Below are 22,416 nucleotides of genomic sequence, written 5' to 3' on the forward strand. Positions count from 1 at the left end.
GAGAGAGAGAGAGAGAGAGAGAGAGAGTCGTGCGCGTTCTTAATTAGAACATTCCTCTGAGGATGCTCCTGGGGAGCGCGCATCATAGACTGGTGAGGATTATCCATGAAAATTAAAGATTAGATTTGGGCGAACATGTGTCACTCTTTCTGAAGACACGATTCGGATTTGTCCCATCAAAACAATAACTTCCACAATCCATAATCTTATAAATCACTCGATCTGGTTTGTTGCATAGGATCACATGCGAAAATATGTCGGTATTAGTATAGCTGCCGCTTACAAGACTGTCTGGTCACGTAGGCCTATCCTAAACGTGTTCTTTACGAAATGGAGAAAGGCCGGTGATTTACTGTGTGTGTGTGTGTGTGTGTGTGTGTGAATATATATATATATATATATATATATATATATATATATATATATATATATATATAACATACACACACACAGATTTATATATATATATATAATCTGTCAGTCAACATTTAATATTTATATACTGGCTTGCGTTCAAAATCCACCTACAAATAAATAAGTAACCCCCTCTGAAGAAGGTCGCTAGTGTATTAGAATTACAAATTAAGGACTGATGCTTTTCATAAATAGAAAGTTACATTGCCTTATGAGAAATGAGCTATTAATTCGCTGATTAACTGTCTCGTTTATTTCAGGGTGATTACGCGGGCCCGGTAGCTCGCGAGTTAAACGTGTAGGTACAGTGATTATGCTCCGTGCTCTCATGTCGCCGTCTGCCAATACGATTCCTCCCTATCGCACACACACACACACACACACACACACACACACCATCACATCACCTCCCTTTCTCGTCTCACACACTCCTCAAAGCGTCTAACACACTGGAAAATCAAAGCGCTCGCCTCTCCTGCTCACACACCGCCTGCGCTGCGCGCAAAGCGCACAACCCAAGAGAGACTCCAAGTTTGCTGCGAATTTCAATCTCTGTTGTAAATCGACACATGCACTTTTTAGATTATATTTATTCCACTTTGGATAACAATGCAAGTGTGTATTGTGTATCTAAATTGTTTTCCAAAAACTGTTTGAATCGTTCACAACTGAACATGGGTCGTCTTTGTGAAAGCAGCTGAAAAGATCTGATTTTTAGGAAGATGGACTGGAGGCTTCCGAAGAGGCGATGGACGTTGACAGGGCAGGTTGTGTGTCTGCTCCTGTGTGCGTGCGCACTGGACCGGGTTTTGGCGCAGATTCGCTATTCAGTTCCCGAGGAGTTGGAGCACGGGGCTTTCGTTGGAAATATCGCAGAGGACTTGGGCTTGGACGTGGCCAAATTGTCCTCACGGAGATTCCGGATTGTATCCGGGGCTAGAAAACAATATTTAGAAGTGAATTTGGAGAACGGAATTCTGTTTGTGAACGAGAAAATCGACCGCGAGGAGCTGTGTGAACAAAGTCCCGTTTGTTTCTTGCACTTGCAGGTGGTCATTGAGAACCCTTTGGAACTGTACCGGGTAGAAGTGGAGATCTTGGACGTGAATGATAACGCTCCCAGTTTCCCGTGGAGCGAGTTTAATCTGGAAATCACAGAGTCTGCTGCACCGAGCTCCCGGTTCCCGCTGGAGAGCGCGCAGGACCTGGATGTGGGCACGAACTCTCTCCGCTCGTACTTGCTGAGCGCCAATCAACACTTCGTGCTGGACATTCAGACGCGTAACGACGGAAGCAAGTTTGCAGAACTCATTCTACAGTCGCCGTTGGACAGAGAGCAGCAGAAGACGCACGAGATGGTGCTCACGGCCGTGGACGGTGGCTCCCCGTTGCGCTCGGGCACGGCACAGATCACGGTAACTGTGCTGGACGCGAATGACAACGTGCCGGTGTTCGACCGCTCAGTATACCGGGTCAGCTTGGTGGAGAACGCGCCTAGAGGCACGCTCGTGCTCAAACTGAACGCCACGGACCTGGATGAAGGCGCAAACGGCGAGATCACCTATTCGTTCAGCGGGCACGCACCTCTGAAGGTGCGCGAGCTGTTCAGCGTGGATTCTCACACGGGTGAGATCCGGGTGAAGGGAATCGTGGACTACGAGAGGGCCAGCGTGTACGAGCTCTACGTGCAGGCGAAAGACAAGGGTCCCTCAGCCGTGGCCGTGCATTGCAAAGTGCTGGTCGATATTTTGGACGTGAACGACAACGCGCCCGAGGTCATTTTAACCTCTGTGTCAACACCTGTACAGGAGGACGCGCCTCCGGGCACGGTGATAGCCGTGATCAGTGTAATGGACCGTGACTCCGGAGAAAACGGAGCTGTGGATTGCCAGATCCCCGGAAATGTGCCGTTCCAGCTGCACTCCTCTTTTAAAAACTATTACACACTCGTGACCGGCGAGTTTCTCGACAGAGAGTCTATCTCGGAGTACAACATCTCCCTCACAGCGCGAGATCTGGGCTCGCCTCCGCTGTCCACCAGGAAGACGATTCTGGTTCAAGTGTCTGACATTAATGACAACCCGCCGCGCTTCATTCAGCCCTCGTATACTGTATATGTGACCGAGAATAACGCTCCGGGCGCTTCCATTTGCTCGGTGACCGCATTCGATTCGGACTCTAATCAGAACGCGTATTTGTCCTACTCCATCCTGGATGGTCAGATCCAGGGCATGCCGGTGTCCACTTATGTCTCCATCAATTCTGATAATGGCAACATCTACGCGCTGCGCTCTTTCGATTACGAGCAGCTCCGGAACTTTCAGATCCGCGTCCAGGCGCAGGACGCCGGTTTCCCGCCACTCAGCAGCAACGTGACCGTCAACGTGTTCGTTTTGGATCAGAATGACAACGCTCCGGTCATCCTGTCCCCGCTGCCCAGAAACGGCTCTGTTGCTACTGAAATGGTGCCCAGGTCGGTGGACGCTGGGTACCTTGTGGCTAAAATCACGGCGCTCGACGCGGACGCGGGGCAAAACTCTCGCCTGTCATATCAGATGCAGCAGGCGACGGATCCCGGGCTGTTCAGCGTGGCTCTATACACCGGGGAGATCAGGACGATCCGCCGCTTTGTAGACAAAGATGCCATCAGGCAAAGACTCGTCATACTAGTCAAGGACAACGGGCAGCCGCCTCTCTCGGCCACCGTGTCCATCATTCTGTCGGTGGTGGACTCCGTGCCGGAGTCGCTGTCCGACTTCGGTGACCTCTCGCTCAGCCCCCAGCCCTCGTCTAACCTCGCGCTCTATTTAATCGTGTCACTGAGCACCGTCTCGCTCATCTTCCTCGTGGCCATCATCGTCCTGGCGGCCGTGAAGTGCTACAAAGACCACGACTCCCTCGGCGGTTACGCGCTCTCCTCGCTCGGTGCCGCTTGCTGCAGCTTTGAACCGGAGCCGCCCGCCGAGGTATTCAAAAAGTCTAATCTTAACCTGCAGATCTCCACCGGCGCCAAAGTGCCCACGAACTGCGTGGAGGTAAACAGCAATCCTGGAAATCTCTCTCAAGCTTACTGCTACAAAGTGTGTTTGACGCCCGAATCTGCAAAGAGCGACTTTATGTTTCTCAAGCCTTGCAGTCCCGGCACACCGAGAAATAACGCAGCGAGAGGAGCGGATAACCTGGCGCTGAGTTCACAGAGCCGCTGCTCTTCCGTGAACAACGGAGCGACTACACCGAACGAGGTAAAACTGCATTCACCCTCTTTCTTAAACATCAACTTGCTTAATTGAGTTTGTCAGATGATCTTTATTTTTGAGTCACTTTGGTGAAGGGTATCACTTGTGCACATAAGTGTGAAATATGTTGGTGAACGAGATTAATTGGCTATCGATTATCTATAAAGAAAAACTGCAAGGCGCTAATTATTTGACAATAAATATTTAATACCTCTAAGTCAATCAATGACCTTGATTGAGAGTGAACTGGCGTCTCTAGACAGCAGCATCTACCAGAGAAACCGAGGACAATGCGCGTCTTTTAGCACACTCTCCAGTTCTTCTTTTGTTTATGTGCTCTCTCTCTCTCGCTCTCTTTCTTTATACATCTCATATATCTCTCTAAAATGTCGCAAAACAAAACATTAAATGTTTTTTTATGCTTCTGTGTTGTTAATGTGGCCAGCTTAAAACGTAGCCTGTCTCTAACCTTCAACAGGAGAAGCTTTTTAGTTATCTGTTATTGCATTTAGGCACAGACATTCTTTGTCAACTGTATATCAAGGGCGCGCACACACATACACAAGCTAATTATCCAGTACACAATGGCACACGGACGCAGACTGGTTTCTTCCATAATGGGGCTGGGGAAATTAAAGCATTAGGGAGCGAGCAGGAGCCGATGGAGACGTGTCGTGCCTGTAGATTCTGCCACTTTGCCCTCATAGAACGAGAACGAGGGAGACACTGTGTGTGTGTGTGTGTGTGTTCTAGTAATATCCACTAGGTGGAAACGTCAGGCTGTAAAATGTAAACGTGCTCACTTCGGTTATCATTCAATTGTTAGGGTGATCTGTTGGAGAGCCAGGTGTGACCTTGCCTTGGGCCAGTGAACTTCTTACAGCCGGTGAAGAATAAACTCGTCCATTGAGGGAATTGCAACCTGTAATGTCCATAGAATATGTGGCCTTTAGGTCTCATATAGAACATTCATGAAAGCCTCTTTTATATCCATGATTTTCTTCACTGGCAACACATTTAGGACAAATTCTGCCCTTAAGGGTATACAAAACCTCAAACAGATGTACAACTCTTGCGTGCAGTCAGAGCTATACTTACACGATTTCTTCTGGGAATATATTAAAGCTGAACAATTCTGTATAAATTCACCAGAGCTGCAGCGGAAAATGCAAACGCACGGGAGTTTCTAAAATAAAACGAGGAATTAAATTAAATTGAATTCGTCGGACAGTTAAATGCGTTTTCGAAATTAATTTCCTACCCGCTGCGGTTTCCTTTGAAGATTAAAATCGTATGTCGGTGTTCTAATTATCTACGGAAGGTATTTTGAAGAACGGTTCTAATAATAAGCTTACATGGCGCTCTCCTTATGAAAGTCTCTAAGCGAATTAATAGAGCGTGGAATCCATACTTTCTCTCTCTTTGACATGGAATAAATAACCCCTCCATTCTCCTCCTCCTCCTCCTCCTCCACCACCTCCTCCACCCCCGCCGCATCTCTGAGGATGAAAGAGAAGACCTTGACACTACAGTCATTGCTCAAGGCACCACAGCTCCAGAAGGAATGACATGCGATTCACACTTTTGGCCACAAGGAGGCATACAAGATTCCTTTAATGCCTGAGGAATATCATTCAGAGTGCCTGAGCACATCTGTAGCAATTTTATACTCTAAAAAGTTTCGGAAAATATGCATAAACATTTATCCTACATGTGTTATAATCAGTTATTTATGTTAAGTTCTTATTTTTATTTTATTTATTTATTTATTTATTTTTTGTTCTATGTGTTGCAGTTGAAACAAGCAAACACTGACTGGGCCCTCACCAAAAATCAAACTTCCTCTTTGAAAAGGTAAAGCACACGTTTACTTGTCTCTGAATAGGGATACACTATAAACACTAAACACTATTTGTGTTTTTAGTTAATAGTAACACAATACATTACAAACTGTTGTACTACAGACAAAATCTTAAGTGTCTCTGTAGCTCAAACAATAGCACATGTTGCTAAAAGTGTTATGATCATGTGTTGAATTTCCAGGGAATGCATGCAAGTCATATGCATAAATGTAAATGCTAGAAGTCAAAAAAGAAAGAAAAAAGTGTGTGAATATTTTTTTCCTTTCTAAATGATAAAATGAGGTTTTGTCATTTAGAGCTGGAAGACAATGAACTTTCATGCATGAAATCGGGAGTATCAAAATATCTCCTTACATTATCTCTAATTTCCCATCGTCTGTTTGCAGTTGCAACTCTATAAACATGGATGGCACTCTGATGCGTAAAGCCATGCAGGCCGAGCCGGAGAATTATGTGGGTCAGATGGCTGCCGGACAGTACTGGACCTGGGGAACCCGCACGAGAGGTACAACTATACTTTTTTATGTCACGTTATTCGACCCAGTTTATTTAATTAATTTAATTAATTCATTTATCTATTATTTTTAACAGCATTTAACAGTCAATATGAAACAGTATTCAAATTATCTGACATATTTCTAAGTGAAACAGGATATTCAACAAGGAAAAAGTGTTGGAGCAGGAATAACTAAAGGCATTGCTTTCATGAAAGCCTAAAACGCAAAAACCAGCACATGGCCATATCATCTTGCCTTATGTTGGAAATGTGGTTGTTTTGCATGTTCATTTTCTCAGCCTGTTAAAATGAATCAAATTACAGATGTTAAAAAACCATGGGTGTTATTAGGCCCTACTACAGAAAATTAGCCATTTTTATTATGTGATTAATGTTCAGATTCAAGGTCCAGACTTTGAATGTCTTTTATTTCTGTGCAATAGTGAGAAATATATTATTTTGGCCTTGTTCAATTTGTGGGTAAATGAGACATTACTTGAAGAGACTTTCATGATTTGTTCGTCAACATAAATTATTGACCTTCGTATGTGTTTCATTTGTATAGAGTCCAAAGTTCAAAATTCTGAAGATTTTTTAAAAATGTTTTCAAAGTAGACTTTTATGCTCACTAAAGCTGCGTATATTTGGTCATATTGTGAGATATACAATTTGAAAAAAATATTTTCTTTTTGAATATATTTTAAAACGTAATTTATTCCTGTGATGCAAAGCTAAATACTCAGCATCATTACTCCAGTCTTCAGTGCCACATGATCCACCAGAAATCATTCGAATATGCTGATTTGCTGCTCAAGAAACATTTCTTATTATGATCAATGTTGAAAACAGTTGTGCTGCTTCAAATTATTGTAGAAACAATGACACATGCCATTCAAAAGTTTAGGGTGAGGATAATTAAAAAAACAAAAAACCTTAAAACTTTTATTTAGCAAAGACTAATTGAACTGATCAAGAGTGACAGTAAAGAAATTTATAATGTATTATATCATAAAAGGTTTCTATTTCAAACATATGCTGTTCTATTGAACTTTTTCTTCATCAAAGAATCCTGAAAAAAGTGCAGTGACACTGAAGACTGGTGTAATGATGCAGAAAATGCAGTTTTGCATCACAGGAATAAATAACATTTTGAACTATATTCTGATTGTGATGATTGTAGTAATATTTCAAAATATACAGTATACTGTTTTTACTGTATTCTTGATCAAATAAATGCATCTTTGGTGAGCATAAAAATGTTGTTTTTTAAAAAACATTCAAAAAATGTTATTATTTAATCTAAGTAGTTCTCTCTTTCTCTTTTTTTTTTTTTTTTTTTTTTTTAACCCTTTCAGAGTACCGGATGCATTCTCCAGCAGGTAGTGTTTCTCAGAGGGCCTGGACTCCTCACTACACACCCCAACACAACCCCACCCACCACCTACAGCAGCAGCAGCAGCCCACAGCACAGGTCCACTCGCACCCTCCGCCGGACTACCAGCACAACGTCTACATCCCCGGCACACCGTCCGGCTTCTGCACCTTGCGGCCCAGCTACCGCAGTGAGCTCGACGTCCACAACTCATTCTCCACCTTCGGCAAGAAACGTAGGCTCATCTCTCCCAGCAGCTACGACCCGCATGACGACACGGGGGCAGAGGTCATCAACAATGACTTATATAATGAATAAAATAAGACAAAAGGACCTATGCTGTGATGATGAACAAAAAGAGGGACTTATTACCAAAGCATAGCGCTCATGTAGTCTCAGCCCCAGATGGACTGACACAGCCCATTCATTGACCATCTGATGCATTTTGCACATAAACTGCAATTTCTGTTGATTTAGGGAACAAAAATGTTTTTGAAATAAGACCAGGTTGATATTACGATCACTGGATTTGCCATAGTTTGCCTGGATCATGGCTTCGCATCTTTGAAAGTTATTCAGGAGCAGAACTATATATCCCACTTTGTTTTCTCTCTGTGAACTTGTTTAGCAGGACAAAAGTTCTTATCACAAAGTCTAAAAACGCCTCACCTTTTTCTGATTTCCGTGCAACAGTTTTGCAGAGATTATAGAATGTAACAGTGCTTGACCGCTTTCTCAGTGGACTCGGTTCTAGAAGTATTTTCCCCATTAGGATTTTAAAAAAGAGTCTTCATTAAAAAATGCTAAGCCATAAACCAACCAACCAGTTATGAATTTAATCACAACATTACAAACTTAGATTAGAAGCCAAAAAGATCGGAAAAAAAAGCACTAGACTAAATTTAATAACTTTATTGAGGAAATATGAACAAAATTTCAATAAAGTGTTTGCAAGGACATAATAAAAAAAAGGAGAATCATAAAACTATTAATTTAAAGATGTTAAATTTAGATTTACTGATTTCTCTGCATAATCATGGGGTTTTCACGTGGAATTATGATGTTAAACACAAATACTTAAGGAAAAAGTAAATAATGCATTTAAATAATGCAAAATGATTGCTTCAACAAAAGCATATACCATTAATTAACAAGCTTGTCATTCACAATAGGTCTGTCTTTAAAGGTTTATCAGTTATTGTTACAAGTAAATTCCCCTGTGGAGATAATGAATGGAGCTTTTACTTCCAGAACCGACTGTTGCACTCTATTTTCAGATAAAACCACCACTAAATGGCATGTAAAAAAAAAAAACAGTGTTTTGTTGCTTTAAATGTGAATCAGGCAAAATGAGCAGCAAACTGACTTTATGCTGCAAGTCTACTTGACACGTGACAGGCAGGGAACCAAACCTTTATGATGTCACAGTGCCGCTATGCTTTGATGGGTCTGTCTGTCACCGCTCTGTGCTCACACTCACTCAAACATGCACTTTTCACTCACATAGTGTGTGTTTGTGGCACATCATTCTGGCCTGCTAATAGGACATACTGTCTTTCCTGTCATTGGGGGCTATTGTACTTAACTACAGAGGCTCTGTTTCTTAGGATAGGATAGTTTGGCTGTTTTCTGACAAACATATTTAAAAGAACTTGAATTAGTTAAAGGAGTGAGGCAAGTTCTTATGATCCAGTAAAGCGAAGAAAATTGCTTGTCCTGTTATTTCAGGAACTGAATAAAACTTAATCTGTATTATTATTATTATTATTATTTGTAATTGCATCTGCTTGGTTAGTTTGACCACACCGGGCCTAAAGGTCAAAGATCATTAACACTAGAGAAGCAGTGAGAAGCCTGGCCTGAGATTTAATACAGTACTAAATATCATATTTTTTTTTTTATATTTTCCTACTGTTGTTACTTTGACAATCGTTTCAGCCAAAATGTGATTATTACCCGCCTTTTGCACACCGTGTGAGCATATAAATCAATACAGTGGTTATGATGAGACTGAATTATGGGCTAGGAGAAGGTGAATGCTCACCAAGTGAAACTGATCGATTCAATATGATTACTCGTGTAGGAATGATTGGATCCGCACTTAGAGACACATTAGTGCCTCATACAAGAGAACAGGATGTGAAAGTCCATTCATTCCAAATATGTACATACAAATATGAGAATTAAATATTTTTTTCTGAAATATAACTGCAGTGTTGTGATTCATATTTTTTACAGGTGAAACTACGAATAATACAATGCTACAAGCCGATTGCTTACTGAATACTGTGTAAAAAAAATACTGCATGGTTCAAACTGCTAACTCTCTAGTAGGTTTAAGGACTAGAAATTGAACAGCTCTATTGTCTTAATTAATTCTTACCAGCTCTTATCTTTACATAGTCGCATGAAAATACATTTCTCAGCACAGGCCCAGGCCACTCTCTCATGCACCGAGTAAACATTGCAAATGCTAACATATGCTAATGAGCTTTCTTATATTCCCCTTTTCCTCCCACAGAGAATAGACTTGGTTCATTAACTAAACAAACACAAAACTCCATCGTCTAAATATCATTTTAATTAAAGATGGGGAAACAGAAGGGCCCGAGGGGGGAATCAGGCTCCCCCTGAAAATGCCACACCTGGACGCAATCTCTCCCGCGCCCTTTCCATTTTAATTTCCCGGGGAAATGAGTTCAGAATGTCAATAGATGAGTATCGCCCAGTTGAGAGGGGTAATTAGGTTTGCCGTGTGTCCTTTCAGATTACAAACGTTAATGAAGAAACGGTCTCCATGGCGCTAACACACTTCTCTAAATCGAAGTTCATCTCTCTGAGGGCCCGTGAACCGGAGGTGAGGAGATGAGCAATTTAGACATGTCCCTCTCTAGACTACAGATCAGGAATTAGAGGAGCTCCATTTTTACCTCACAGAGTCACATTCAAACAATGACACCCTTTTGAGAAGTAGGAACAATCTGCGCACAGAAAACTTCAAAACTTCGCTCATGAATATTAATTAGGTAACTAAACAGTGGTCCTCGCTGATTGGCTGAAAGACAGACCGTAGCTATAGTTGCTTATATGTTTATTATTTTATTCATGATTATAATTCATTTGTTACGTGTAACTTAACTTAAAAATATTGTATTTTTATTGAATGTTAAATAACTGTATGTTGAAGCTGTGATTAAATATAGTGCTTAAATTAGTCAACACTAATTTTATTGGTCATTACTGTGAAATTTCTTGCGTTAACGGTTCAAACACAACTGAACTATAAAGATGAAGTGGTAATTTTTAATATCTGTATTTGTGATGTACACTGTTTAGGCCTTCACCTTTGACATCTAGCAAGTAAATGCATCTCCCGTTTGACCTTGTCCTTGTCCTGTTATAGCTCTAGCTGTTTCTATGACAACACCAGTCCAAAACACTCTCTCTTTGTTCCATCCTGTTTGGTTCTAAACAAGTAGCAGAGCTGCTTTGTCTGTTATTATGACGATATAGTCAGCCATTACGCATATTGTTTGGTTGCATTATGAAGTTTAATGGTCAGTGATGAGTTTTATTTCCCCCTTAAATATAGGCTTTGTAGATTAGTATTTACTCTGGCTTGTCATAATTCTCTTAAACTCTGATATTTCACTCTCTGACATCTTTGTTTCTGAGACCTGGAGCTGTCCAGTGAAAATATTAGTCTTTTTGCATATGAAAATGAACTGATAATGATAATATGAATTATTGAATATCAAATGTGCATATGAACTGTGTATATACATATACTGCACATACAATATACATATGCATTTTGGAAAATATAAATACAAATAGAGTGGGGTCAGAATAGATGCATTCTAACTAGTGGTCTCAGTATTAGCCACAAATCAGTTCCTTATATTTTATTTATTGTTACTTTAAACTTTAAAATTTTCAAGAATGATAACTACGAAACTAGTGACCTGAATTTTTCTGTGTGAATATGCAGCTCATTGATTCTTGAGAAGTGGGACAAAACAGGGCGAAATATTGTCCTTGTACCTTGGACAAATTAAACTATACTTTTGTATTTTACATGTACTCAGCTACTGAGCTATGCTTTGATTTAACCTCCCAACTTTTCTCTTTTTTTTTGTTTTTATCAAAATGTGCTTTTTACCTTGCCATCATTATTTTGCAATCAAGCAATCATTGCACATTGTCAAAATATCAAAATCAAGTATTATCAAAATATTAATCTGACGGAGGTGACAGACCTGACGGTGGTGATGAAAACCTGAATTTAGTAGTTTTAACTAATACATTGAACAAACAGTGAACATGTTATTGCTTATAAAAGCTTTTTTTCAAGATTCACATTTATGTATTTTGATATATCATTGGAACACAAATGAGCTATGGTAACAAGGTAAGTTTTAAAAACAGTTAAATGAACAAATAAAACAATTATTTGTTACCACCAGGATCTTAATATTCACATTTAAACATCTTAACAAATGGTCCAAAAATGATCAGAAAATATATGATCATATACATTATTAGAAAAATTAAACACTATTTTATATTAAATATAATTAAAAATGACTTGAAAACCACAAAAAAATATGATGACTTTGACGTTGAATGTCAATTCATTGATGTACTCTGCAGAGGTGGAATGTGGCAAGGTGGTTGTTTAGAGTGACAGCTGCCCCTGATATTACCTGATTTTATTACATTTTAATATCTGACGTTGTTGACAAAAAGTGGGGACACAACCTTAAAACCTTATGAAACCGCATGAAAAATAACCTTGCTTTGATATGAGATGTTAATAAGTGTTACTTTTGATAAAACAAGCTCTTTTTCATAAAAAAAAAAAAAACATTTTTATCCATTTTATAGCATATAAATGATTGAACTTCTCCGTGGACACACTATTTTAGATATAGTGAGAAGACAATAAGTGTCATAGATTTGATTTATTAATGATAAAATTAAACTTAAGGGGATAATTGTGTTAAATACATTCTATTATTAATCCCTCATAACATTTACAATTGAAAACCATTGTAAAATCATGTCTCAAGAATCAGTGAGCTGCATTTTGGGAAATCAGTCTAAAAAATCACCACTAGAGGTCGCCTCTGCACCACATCTCAACAAGCTTAAGGAGCAGTGCAGATGCAACATTGCAGAAATTACAGTTGCTGGAGCATTTTATTTACTAGATAGATAGATAGATAGATAGATAGATAGATAGATAGATAGATAGATAGATAGATAGATAGATAGATAGATAGATAGATAGATAGATAGATAGATAGATAGATAGATAGATAGATAGATAGATAGATAGATAGATAGATAAGCAATCCATGTTAAATTAAATTTGTAATGCTATTTTGTGCTTTCAGTCTTTCAATACATAATTTACATGAATGATTATACAGATCTTAACCAAAACTTTTAGAGTGATTACTGTTAGAGGAATCACTCAAATTAAATTGCAATAACAAGTTACAATGACATTTTACTTTTATGAGATATAGTAATTTATTATTATTATTATCAATGTCTATTTGCAGAGGGAAACTGAAGTGCCAAAGAAAAATGTATTATTATAATAATTTAATTCCCAATGCAGAATCTTCAAATCTTCAAGGGAGCATGAGTTCATCTGACTGGCATCCAGTCCTGGAAGAAAGAGAAAAGAGGATGTGTTGAAACAGCCACAGTTCACAGAAAGAGAGGCAAGTCAACAAATGTTGTAAAGAACATAGCCAACCAGCAGTTATTTTCCCATTGTACTTGTACAGCCATTGTACATGTGAGATTCTTCAGCTGAAATTATGTTGCTCTTTTTAGCCAAAAAAGTATTTTTTTGTATTTCAGATTAAATTAAATTAATCAACTATTAAATCCATTACACTTTTATATTGACATGCATTGATGGATCAGAAAAAAAAAAGAAAAGTAAAATCATCTACTAGTCTGTGCTGAGCTTTTGTTGCATGAAATCTGATGTAACTGTTAGTCTGTAACATCCCTTGTCAATAATAATAATAATAATATTGACTAAATACAAAATAATAATAATAATAATAACAAATGCCAAGTATGCAAAGCATTTGATAACATTTTATGCAGTGACACCATAATGAAATAGAGAAAGGAAGAATAAAGAGAAGCACACAGGCTACACACATGCACGCACACACACAGAGGGAGAGAGACAGGGAAGTTCATTGATCGACGTTTAATACAGACAAATGGCTTAGATCATTTTCGTTGATGAAGAATATAAAACTATAAAACGATTTGCAAAAGCATGTCTTCTATTTATTAATTTAATCCAGTAAATGTACAGTTCTTGTCTCTGTCTCAGCGCGTCGCTGTTGGCCAGTAAATGACACACAGGCTTCATTTAAAGGGACGCTGTCATATACCAGAAGCCTGGTGGTCCTGAGAGCAGCATCTTTTTCAGCAGGAGCGTTTTTAAATCACTACAGGAATATTGTTACAAGGAAGACTGAACAAGGGATATTTTAAGGAGCAACACGACTAACTCCATCTAACTGATATTTTCAGAGTGATTGTGTGTCTTCTGCTGGAATTGATGATGAAGCCAATTGGACGGTGGGTTCCGTTTTTCTGTGTACTTTGGGCAACATGGGAAACGGCTTTGTCTGTCACGCGATATTCCATACCGGAGGAGATGGAGCGCGGGTCCGTCGTTGCAAATCTAGCAGCTGATTTAGGGCTGGATGTTAGTGGACTGGCACAGCGAGAGGTAAAACTTGACATTTTCCATAACAACAAATATCTTGATATTAATAAAAGAACTGGCGAGCTATTTATTGTTGAGAAAATGGATAGGGAAAATCTGTGTCCTACGAAAACCACGACAACGTGTTTTCTAAAATTAGACGTAATAATTGAAAGCCCCTTGCGCATTTTCAATATTGAATTAGGCATCACAGACATTAACGATAATGCTCCTCATTTCCGGCGAGATAAGATTGAATTGGATGTATCAGAGTCTGCAACACCGGGAGAAAGATTTTCTTTGCCCAATGCCTTTGACCCGGATGTTGGTGCCAATACAGTCAAGACCTATAAATTAAGTGAAAGTGAACATTTCACTGTTGATATACATTCTGGTAGTGATGGTACAAAATATGTCGATTTGGTCCTCACGAAGGCTTTAGACAGGGAAGAGAAGGCTGTTCATAATCTGATACTCACTGCAATGGATGGCGGGGTCCCTGCGCGCTCTGGCACAGCGAGTATTATTGTGCGCGTCCAAGATACAAATGACAACGCCCCTCAGTTTGATCAGGCAGTTTATTCTCTGAATATTAGCGAAAATTCTCCAGCTGGTACTGTTGTTTTTAAATTAAACGCTACTGATGCCGATGAAGGCCCAAACGCTGACCTTACATACTCATTTACGCTTTATACTTCTGAGAAAACGCAGGAAATGTTCTCGCTGAATTCAAAAACTGGTGAACTTGCAGTTAAGGGCACCATCGATTATGAAGATATGAAAATATTCGAGATGTTTCTTGAGGCTAAAGACAATAGCCCCGTTCCACTCTCCGGTCAATGCAGAGTGACTGTGTATGTAAAGGATATGAACGATAACTATCCCGAGATAACCATACAATCTCTTAAGAATACCGTGGACGAAAACATCCCAGTCGGCTCTGTTATAGCTCTAGTGGGTGTCAGTGACAGAGACACGGGAGATAACGGTAAGGTAAATCTGACAATGAACAAATCCTTACCATTTCTTTTAAACCAAACCTCTGACTACCTCTATGAGTTATTTGTGTCAGAACCGTTAGATCGTGAAATTGTCCCAGAATATGAGATCATGTTGGTTGTGACGGATAAAGGGAATCCTCCCTTATCTGATAATGAAACTATAATTTTCCACTTGCTAGATGTCAATGATAATGCACCGCAGTTCCCACAGACATTCTACACGATACCTGTTATGGAGAATAACGCGCCTGGAGCTTTACTGAGCTCTTTAACTGCTATAGATCCAGATCTCCACGAAAATCAGTATCTAGTCTACTTTATCATAGAGAAGGAAATAGTGAACACCTCCATGTCCATGCTGTTCTCCATTAACCCAGAGAACGGTAATCTTTACGCGCTAAAGACGTTTGACTATGAGATAGAGAAGGAGTTCCTTTTCCACATCGAGGCCAGAGACTCTGGCATTCCTCCTCTCAGCAGTAACGTGACCGTTCATATTATTATCATGGATCAGAACGACAACACACCGCTTATAGTGTCTCCATGGCGCGCGCACGGCTCGGTGGTGGAGGAAAAGATCCAGAGATCCACCGATAAAGGGACTCTGATAGCCAAAGTCATCGCCATAGACTCTGATTCAGTGCACAACTCTCGAATCACGTACCAGTTTCTCCACAACACTGACGCGACATTATTCAGCTTGGATCAATATAACGGAGAGATCCGGACCATGAGAATGTTCAGTTACAGAGACTCGCGCCACCAGCAGCTGGTTGTGATCGCCAAGGACAACGGAGAGCCCGCGCTCTCTGCTACAGTCACCATCAAACTGTCCACGGTGGAGACCGCCCTTAAAACCTATGCTGACATGACTGAGGTGCCTTTGGGATATGACATCTTCTCCGATTTAAACCTGTATCTGGTGATCGGACTGGGCTCTGTTTCATTTCTTTTACTCATCACTATATTGGTCACCATCGTGCTGAAGTGTCAGAAAACGAAGCCCAGCAAAGCGGCTCCTCCGAGCAGGAACAGTGTGATCAGCGAGAGGAACTCGACCATCGCGGATTCTACTCTGGTCTCCAACGATGCCTACTGGTACAGTTTATTTCTGGCAGAGACCAGGAAAGGGAAGCTGGTGGTCAGACAGCCTGTGCCAAAGGGATCGAGATACATCGTGTCCAGTATACCGAGGAGCACAGGACTGACCGAGACCAGCGACTCAGCTGCTTCTACTCTACAGGTGAGATCACTTTTATAGTCTACAATTTGATTCTGTATTGCACATGTATTATGAATTACGAAGCACCCATTCTGAGGTAAGGATATTTCAATAATTTTGCTTTAAATTGTTAGGCTATGTAAAGAACAGTGTAATAATAAATTGTCAACGTTAGTGGATATTTTAACATAACCTGCGCACAATTTTAAGGCACCTCAGTGTGTGTGCGCCAAGTGGCGCTGTAGTCTCACAAACTGTACATCACTGCGAGAGTAATTTCAACGTCACTATCACAGTTGGCCATTTTGCAATGATCCCTTGTTTTCTGCATCTCTGGCTTTAGACAATTTATTGCGGTTTAAATCGAGTATTTTTTTTATATTTTATCCCTTCACTAACACTTTTTTCTTCATCTCATTTTGGAGTCATATCCAATACTTTGTTGCTGCATGAACTGCTTTGTCCTGGTATCATAAGCATTTGATCAGACAATGGATTCTGATTTGAACGCCCGGTCATGGAGAAGGTATGTCGTGCTGTTTTTTCTTTTATCGGTGTTTCTTCAGTCGGCTCTGGCTGTTACTCACTATTCTATTCCAGAGGAGATGGAAGTGGGATCTGTCGTGGCAAATTTAGCCTCTGATTTGGGACTTGATGTACAGACTTTGATTAAAAGAAATGTCCGATTAGATGTTATTGCTAACAAAAAATACCTCGCCATAAACAAAGACAGGGGTGAGCTGTACATACTAGAGAAGATTGATCGTGAATATCTCTGTCCTGCCAAAACCACTACCACTTGTTTTTTAAAAATGGAAGTTACTGTCGAAAATCCTGTGCGAATATTTTATATAGAGCTGGAAATCACGGACATAAACGATAATAATCCTCATTTTAGACGTGACGCAATCAATTTAGATATCACTGAATCCACATCAGCTGGTGAGCGATTTTCTGTCAGTAATGCAGTGGATTCTGATGTCGGCTCCAATTCGGTTAAAACATATTATCTGAGCCAGAACGAGCACTTTGATATTGAAATTCACTCTGGGAGGGACGGCTCCAAATTTGCGGACTTAATTTTAAAAAAGGCTCTAGATCGTGAAACCCAAGCAGTTCATAATCTGATATTGACAGCAGTGGATGGCGGAGTCCCTCCGCGTTCAGGCACGGCGAGTATCATCGTTCGGGTGTTGGATGCAAATGACAACGCCCCTAAATTTGATCAGGAGAGCTACACTATCAATTTAACTGAAAACTCACCCATAGGCAGTCTGGTTGTTAAATTAAATACAACAGATCTAGATGAGGGTTCTAATGCCGACCTTGTCTATTCATTTAGTCTGTATACATCAGAGAAGACACAGAAAGCTTTCAGTTTAAATCCTGATAATGGTGAAATTAGAGTGAAGGAGATGGTTAATTATGAAGACTTTAGAATTTACGATATGGAAGTTATAGCATCAGATAAAGGAACTCAACCATTATCCGGTCAATGTAAATTATCCATTATAATTACTGACATGAATGACAATGATCCTGAAATTTCGATTAAGTCATTTCAGAGTCCAGTTAAAGAGGATATAGCTGTAAATACAGTGATTGCAGTTGTTAGTGTGAGTGATAAAGACTCAGGAGAAAATGGACAGGTAGATATTCATATTTCTGATGATTTACCTTTTGCGCTCAAAGAATCGTCTGATAATTATTATGAATTATTAGTTTCAGAACCATTAGACCGTGAAAAGGTTCCAGAATATGACATCACTATTACCGTGACTGACAGGGGCAACCCGCCGTTATCTGATAATGAAACTATAACTTTAGAGCTGCTGGACATTAACGACAATGTTCCTCAGTTCCCACAGACATTCTACACGATACCTGTTATGGAGAATAACGCGCCTGGAGCTTTACTGAGCTCTTTAACTGCTATAGACCCAGATCTCCACGAAAATCAGTATCTAGTCTATTTTATCATAGAGAAGGAAATAGTGAACACCTCCATGTCCATGTTGTTCTCCATTAACCCAGAGAACGGGAATCTTTACGCGCTAAAGACGTTTGACTATGAGATAGAGAAGGAGTTCCTTTTCCACATCGAGGCCAGAGACTCTGGCATTCCTCCTCTCAGCAGTAACGTGACCGTTCACATTATTATCATGGATCAGAACGACAACACACCGCTTATAGTGTCTCCATGGCGCGCGCACGGCTCGGTGGTGGAGGAAAAGATCCCGAGATCCACCGATAAAGGGACTCTGATAGCCAAAGTCATCGCCATAGACTCTGATTCAGTGCACAACTCTCGAATCACGTACCAGTTTCTCCACAACACTGACGCGACATTATTCAGCTTGGATCAATATAACGGAGAGATCCGGACCATGAGAATGTTCAGTTACAGAGACTCGCGCCACCAGCAGCTGGTTGTGATCGCCAAGGACAACGGAGAGCCCGCGCTCTCTGCTACAGTCTCCATCAAACTGTCCACGGTGGAGACCGCACTTAAAACCTATGCTGACATGACTGAGGTGCCTTTGGGATATGACATCTTCTCCGATTTAAACCTGTATCTGGTGATCGGACTGGGCTCTGTTTCATTTCTTTTACTCATCACTATATTGGTCACCATCGTGCTGAAGTGTCAGAAAACGAAGCCCAGCAAAGCGGCACCTCCGAGCAGGAACAGTGTGATCAGCGAGAGGAACTCAACCATCGCGGATTCCACTTTGGTCTCCAACGATGCCTACTGGTACAGTTTATTTCTGGCAGAGACCAGGAAAGGAAAGCTGGTGGTCAGACAGCCTGTGCCAAAGGGATCGAGATACATCGTGTCCAGTATACCGAGGAGCACAGGACTGACCGAGACCAGCGACTCAGCTGCTTCTACTCTACAGGTAAGAAAAACTATTAAACTCTAGTAAAATTATTAAAATTAATGAAAATATAATTATACATACTATTTAGTTGTGTAGATGTTTTTTAAATCAAGGTGACAAATCAAATTTATAATATTCATCATATTTCCGAATAATATGTTCAGTATTCACTCTTTATTATAATCTAATTCAGCTGAGCTGGCTCTATATTAAATGTGATGTTTTTAGGTCATGCACAAAGTGTCGCTGTTGTCTAGCAATACACAAGATGGATATGACTTATTAGTCACCATAATGTAACGTCACAGTCTACATCTGGTAGAGTGATCCTCTCTTTGCACGTCTCTTTGTTCCTCCGCGTATTTCATTGTCAGTTTCCATTGCTTGTTTGGATTATATTGGATTTGTATCTTAAATAAAAAATGGAACCGTGTATGAACCCTCAGGAATGGAGAAGGTACGTTTGGTTATTCCTGATTATTTTTCCCTTATTAAACCCAGCATTTGGCGTTACTCACTACTCTATTCCAGAGGAAATGGAGGTAGGATCTGTTGTTGCAAATTTAGCCACTGATCTTGGTTTGGATATACAGAGTCTGACGAAACGCAAGATGCGCCTAGATGTGATAGCAAATAAAAAATATCTGGATGTAAATAAAGAAACAGGAGAGTTATTTATCCTCGAAAGTATAGACAGAGAATATCTCTGCCCATCCAAAACTACAAATTCTTGTTTTCTAAAGCTCGACGCTACAATCGAAAATCCAATTAGAATGTTCAATATTGAACTAGAAATATTAGATATCAACGACAATGCACCCCACTTTCGACGAGATGTCATGCATTTAGACATTTCTGAATCGACACCTGCCGGCGAGCGTTTCTCACTGAACAATGCAGTGGACTCCGACATTGGATCTAATTCAATTAAGACTTACTATCTTAGCGAAAGTGATCATTTTACTATCGAAATACAGTCTGGTCGAGATGGATCTAAGCTAGCTGATTTGGTCCTGAAAAAGGCTTTAGATCGCGAAGAACAAGCAGTTCATAATCTGATTCTCACTGCTGTAGATGGCGGAGTGCCTTCACGCTCTGGGACAGCTAATATTATTGTCCAAGTGCTAGACACTAATGACAACGCCCCACAGTTCGATAAAGACAGTTATACTGTACATTTAAGTGAAAATTCTCCAGTAGGAAGCCGTGTTGTTAAGTTAAATGCAACAGATTTGGATGAAGGGCCAAATTCCGAAATAATATACACATTCAGTTTATATACCTCCGAGAAAACGCAAGAGGCGTTCAATTTGAATTCAGAAACGGGTGAAATTCGAGTTAAAGAGATGATTAATTATGAGGATTTCAAGATCTATGATATGGAGATAATAGCAACTGATAAAGGATCTAATATTCTCTCTGGAAAATGTAAACTAACTATTTTAATCACAGACATGAACGATAATCATCCTGAAATTTCCATCAAATCATTTTCTGGCCCTGTTAAAGAGGATATAGCTGTAAATACAGTGATTGCAGTTGTTAGTGTGAATGATAAAGACTCAGGAGAAAATGGACAGGTAGATATTAATATTTCTGATGATTTACCTTTCGCGCTCAAAGAATCGTCTGATAATTATTATGAATTATTAGTTTCAGAACCATTAGACCGTGAAAAGGTTCCAGAATATGACATCACTATTACCGTGACTGACAGGGGCAACCCGCCGTTATCTGATAATGAAACTATAACTTTAGAGCTGCTGGACATTAACGACAATGTTCCTCAGTTCCCACAGACATTCTACACGATACCTGTTATGGAGAATAACGCGCCTGGAGCTTTACTGAGCTCTTTAACTGCTATAGATCCAGATCTCCATGAAAATCAGTATCTAGTCTATTTTATCATTGAGAAGGAAATAGTGAACACCTCCATGTCCATGCTGTTCTCCATTAACCCAGAGAATGGGAATCTTTACGCGCTAAAGACGTTTGACTATGAGATAGAGAAGGAGTTCCTTTTCCACATCGAGGCCAGAGACTCTGGCATTCCTCCTCTCAGCAGTAACGTGACCGTTCATATTATTATCATGGATCAGAACGACAACACACCGCTTATAGTGTCTCCATGGCGCGCGCACGGCTCGGTGGTGGAGGAAAAGATCCAGAGATCCACCGATAAAGGGACTCTGATAGCCAAAGTCATCGCCATAGACTCTGATTCAGTGCACAACTCTCGAATCACGTACCAGTTTCTCCACAACACTGACGCGACATTATTCAGCTTGGATCAATATAACGGAGAGATCCGGACCATGAGAATGTTCAGTTACAGAGACTCGCGCCACCAGCAGCTGGTTGTGATCGCCAAGGACAACGGAGAGCCCGCGCTCTCTGCTACAGTCACCATCAAACTGTCCACGGTGGAGACCGCCCTTAAAACCTATGCTGACATGACTGAGGTGCCTTTGGGATATGACATCTTCTCCGATTTAAACCTGTATCTGGTGATCGGACTGGGCTCTGTTTCATTTCTTTTACTCATCACTATATTGGTCACCATCGTGCTGAAGTGTCAGAAAACGAAGCCCAGCAAAGCGGCTCCTCCGAGCAGGAACAGTGTGATCAGCGAGAGGAACTCAACCATCGCGGATTCCACTTTGGTCTCCAACGATGCCTACTGGTACAGTTTATTTCTGGCAGAGACTAGGAAAGGAAAGCTGGTGGTCAGACAGCCTGTGCCAAAGGGATCGAGATACATCGTGTCCAGTATACCGAGGAGCACAGGACTGACCGAGACCAGCGACTCGGCTGCATCTACTCTACAGGTAAAAAAGAAAAAAAAAACATTACTTTTTTTAAAGGTTATTGTAGTATGTGCTGTATTCACTTTGCGTGGTACAGCTAAAATGTAAAGCCTAACCGAAATTCTTGTTGTTGTTGCTGTCTTGTATCTATTTGCGCATTGCCTGTACAAAATGTTTATATAACCAAAGGAAATGTTTACGTGCAAATAATTTCTCTGGCCAGCTGATCTTATTTGAATTCCACTGAATATTATATTTTGACAATGCCATAAAAGATTTACAATTTATAGTCGTTTAGCTTCTAATGGCACAGATTTTATTTTATATACGTTTATATATATACATATATATATATATATATATATATATA

The 22,416-nt window shown here is 40.3% G+C and overlaps 2 protein-coding genes across 3 annotated transcripts; both read left to right on the forward strand.

Moving 5' to 3' along the window:
* Nucleotides 1–1,136: 1,136 nt before the first annotated feature.
* Nucleotides 1,137–7,698, forward strand: LOC306883677 (protocadherin gamma-A6; the record flags this gene model as incomplete). Of its 2 annotated transcripts, XM_079439068.1 has the most annotated exons (5): nucleotides 1,137–3,449; nucleotides 3,543–3,656; nucleotides 5,446–5,504; nucleotides 5,899–6,017; nucleotides 7,364–7,698. In XM_079439068.1, the coding sequence occupies 5 exons, from the start codon at nucleotides 1,137–1,139 to the stop codon at nucleotides 7,696–7,698; spliced, it is 2,940 nt and encodes a 979-aa protein (XP_079295194.1). The 2 variants fall into 2 exon arrangements, with proteins under 2 accessions (XP_079295194.1, XP_079295193.1); XM_079439067.1 differs by having other exon boundaries at nucleotides 1,137–3,656.
* Nucleotides 7,699–14,065: 6,367 nt separating this feature from the next.
* LOC306883209 (uncharacterized protein) lies at nucleotides 14,066–22,154 on the forward strand (the record flags this gene model as incomplete). Its single annotated transcript, XM_079438328.1, has 3 exons — nucleotides 14,066–16,375; nucleotides 16,843–19,254; nucleotides 20,997–22,154. The coding sequence occupies exons 1-3, from the start codon at nucleotides 14,081–14,083 to the stop codon at nucleotides 22,152–22,154; spliced, it is 5,865 nt and encodes a 1,954-aa protein (XP_079294454.1). The 5' UTR covers nucleotides 14,066–14,080.
* Between the last annotated feature and the right edge of the window lie 262 nt (nucleotides 22,155–22,416).

This window comes from Barbus barbus (genome assembly GCF_936440315.1).
Source record: "Barbus barbus genome assembly, chromosome: 17".
Lineage (NCBI taxonomy): Eukaryota > Metazoa > Chordata > Actinopteri > Cypriniformes > Cyprinidae > Barbus > Barbus barbus.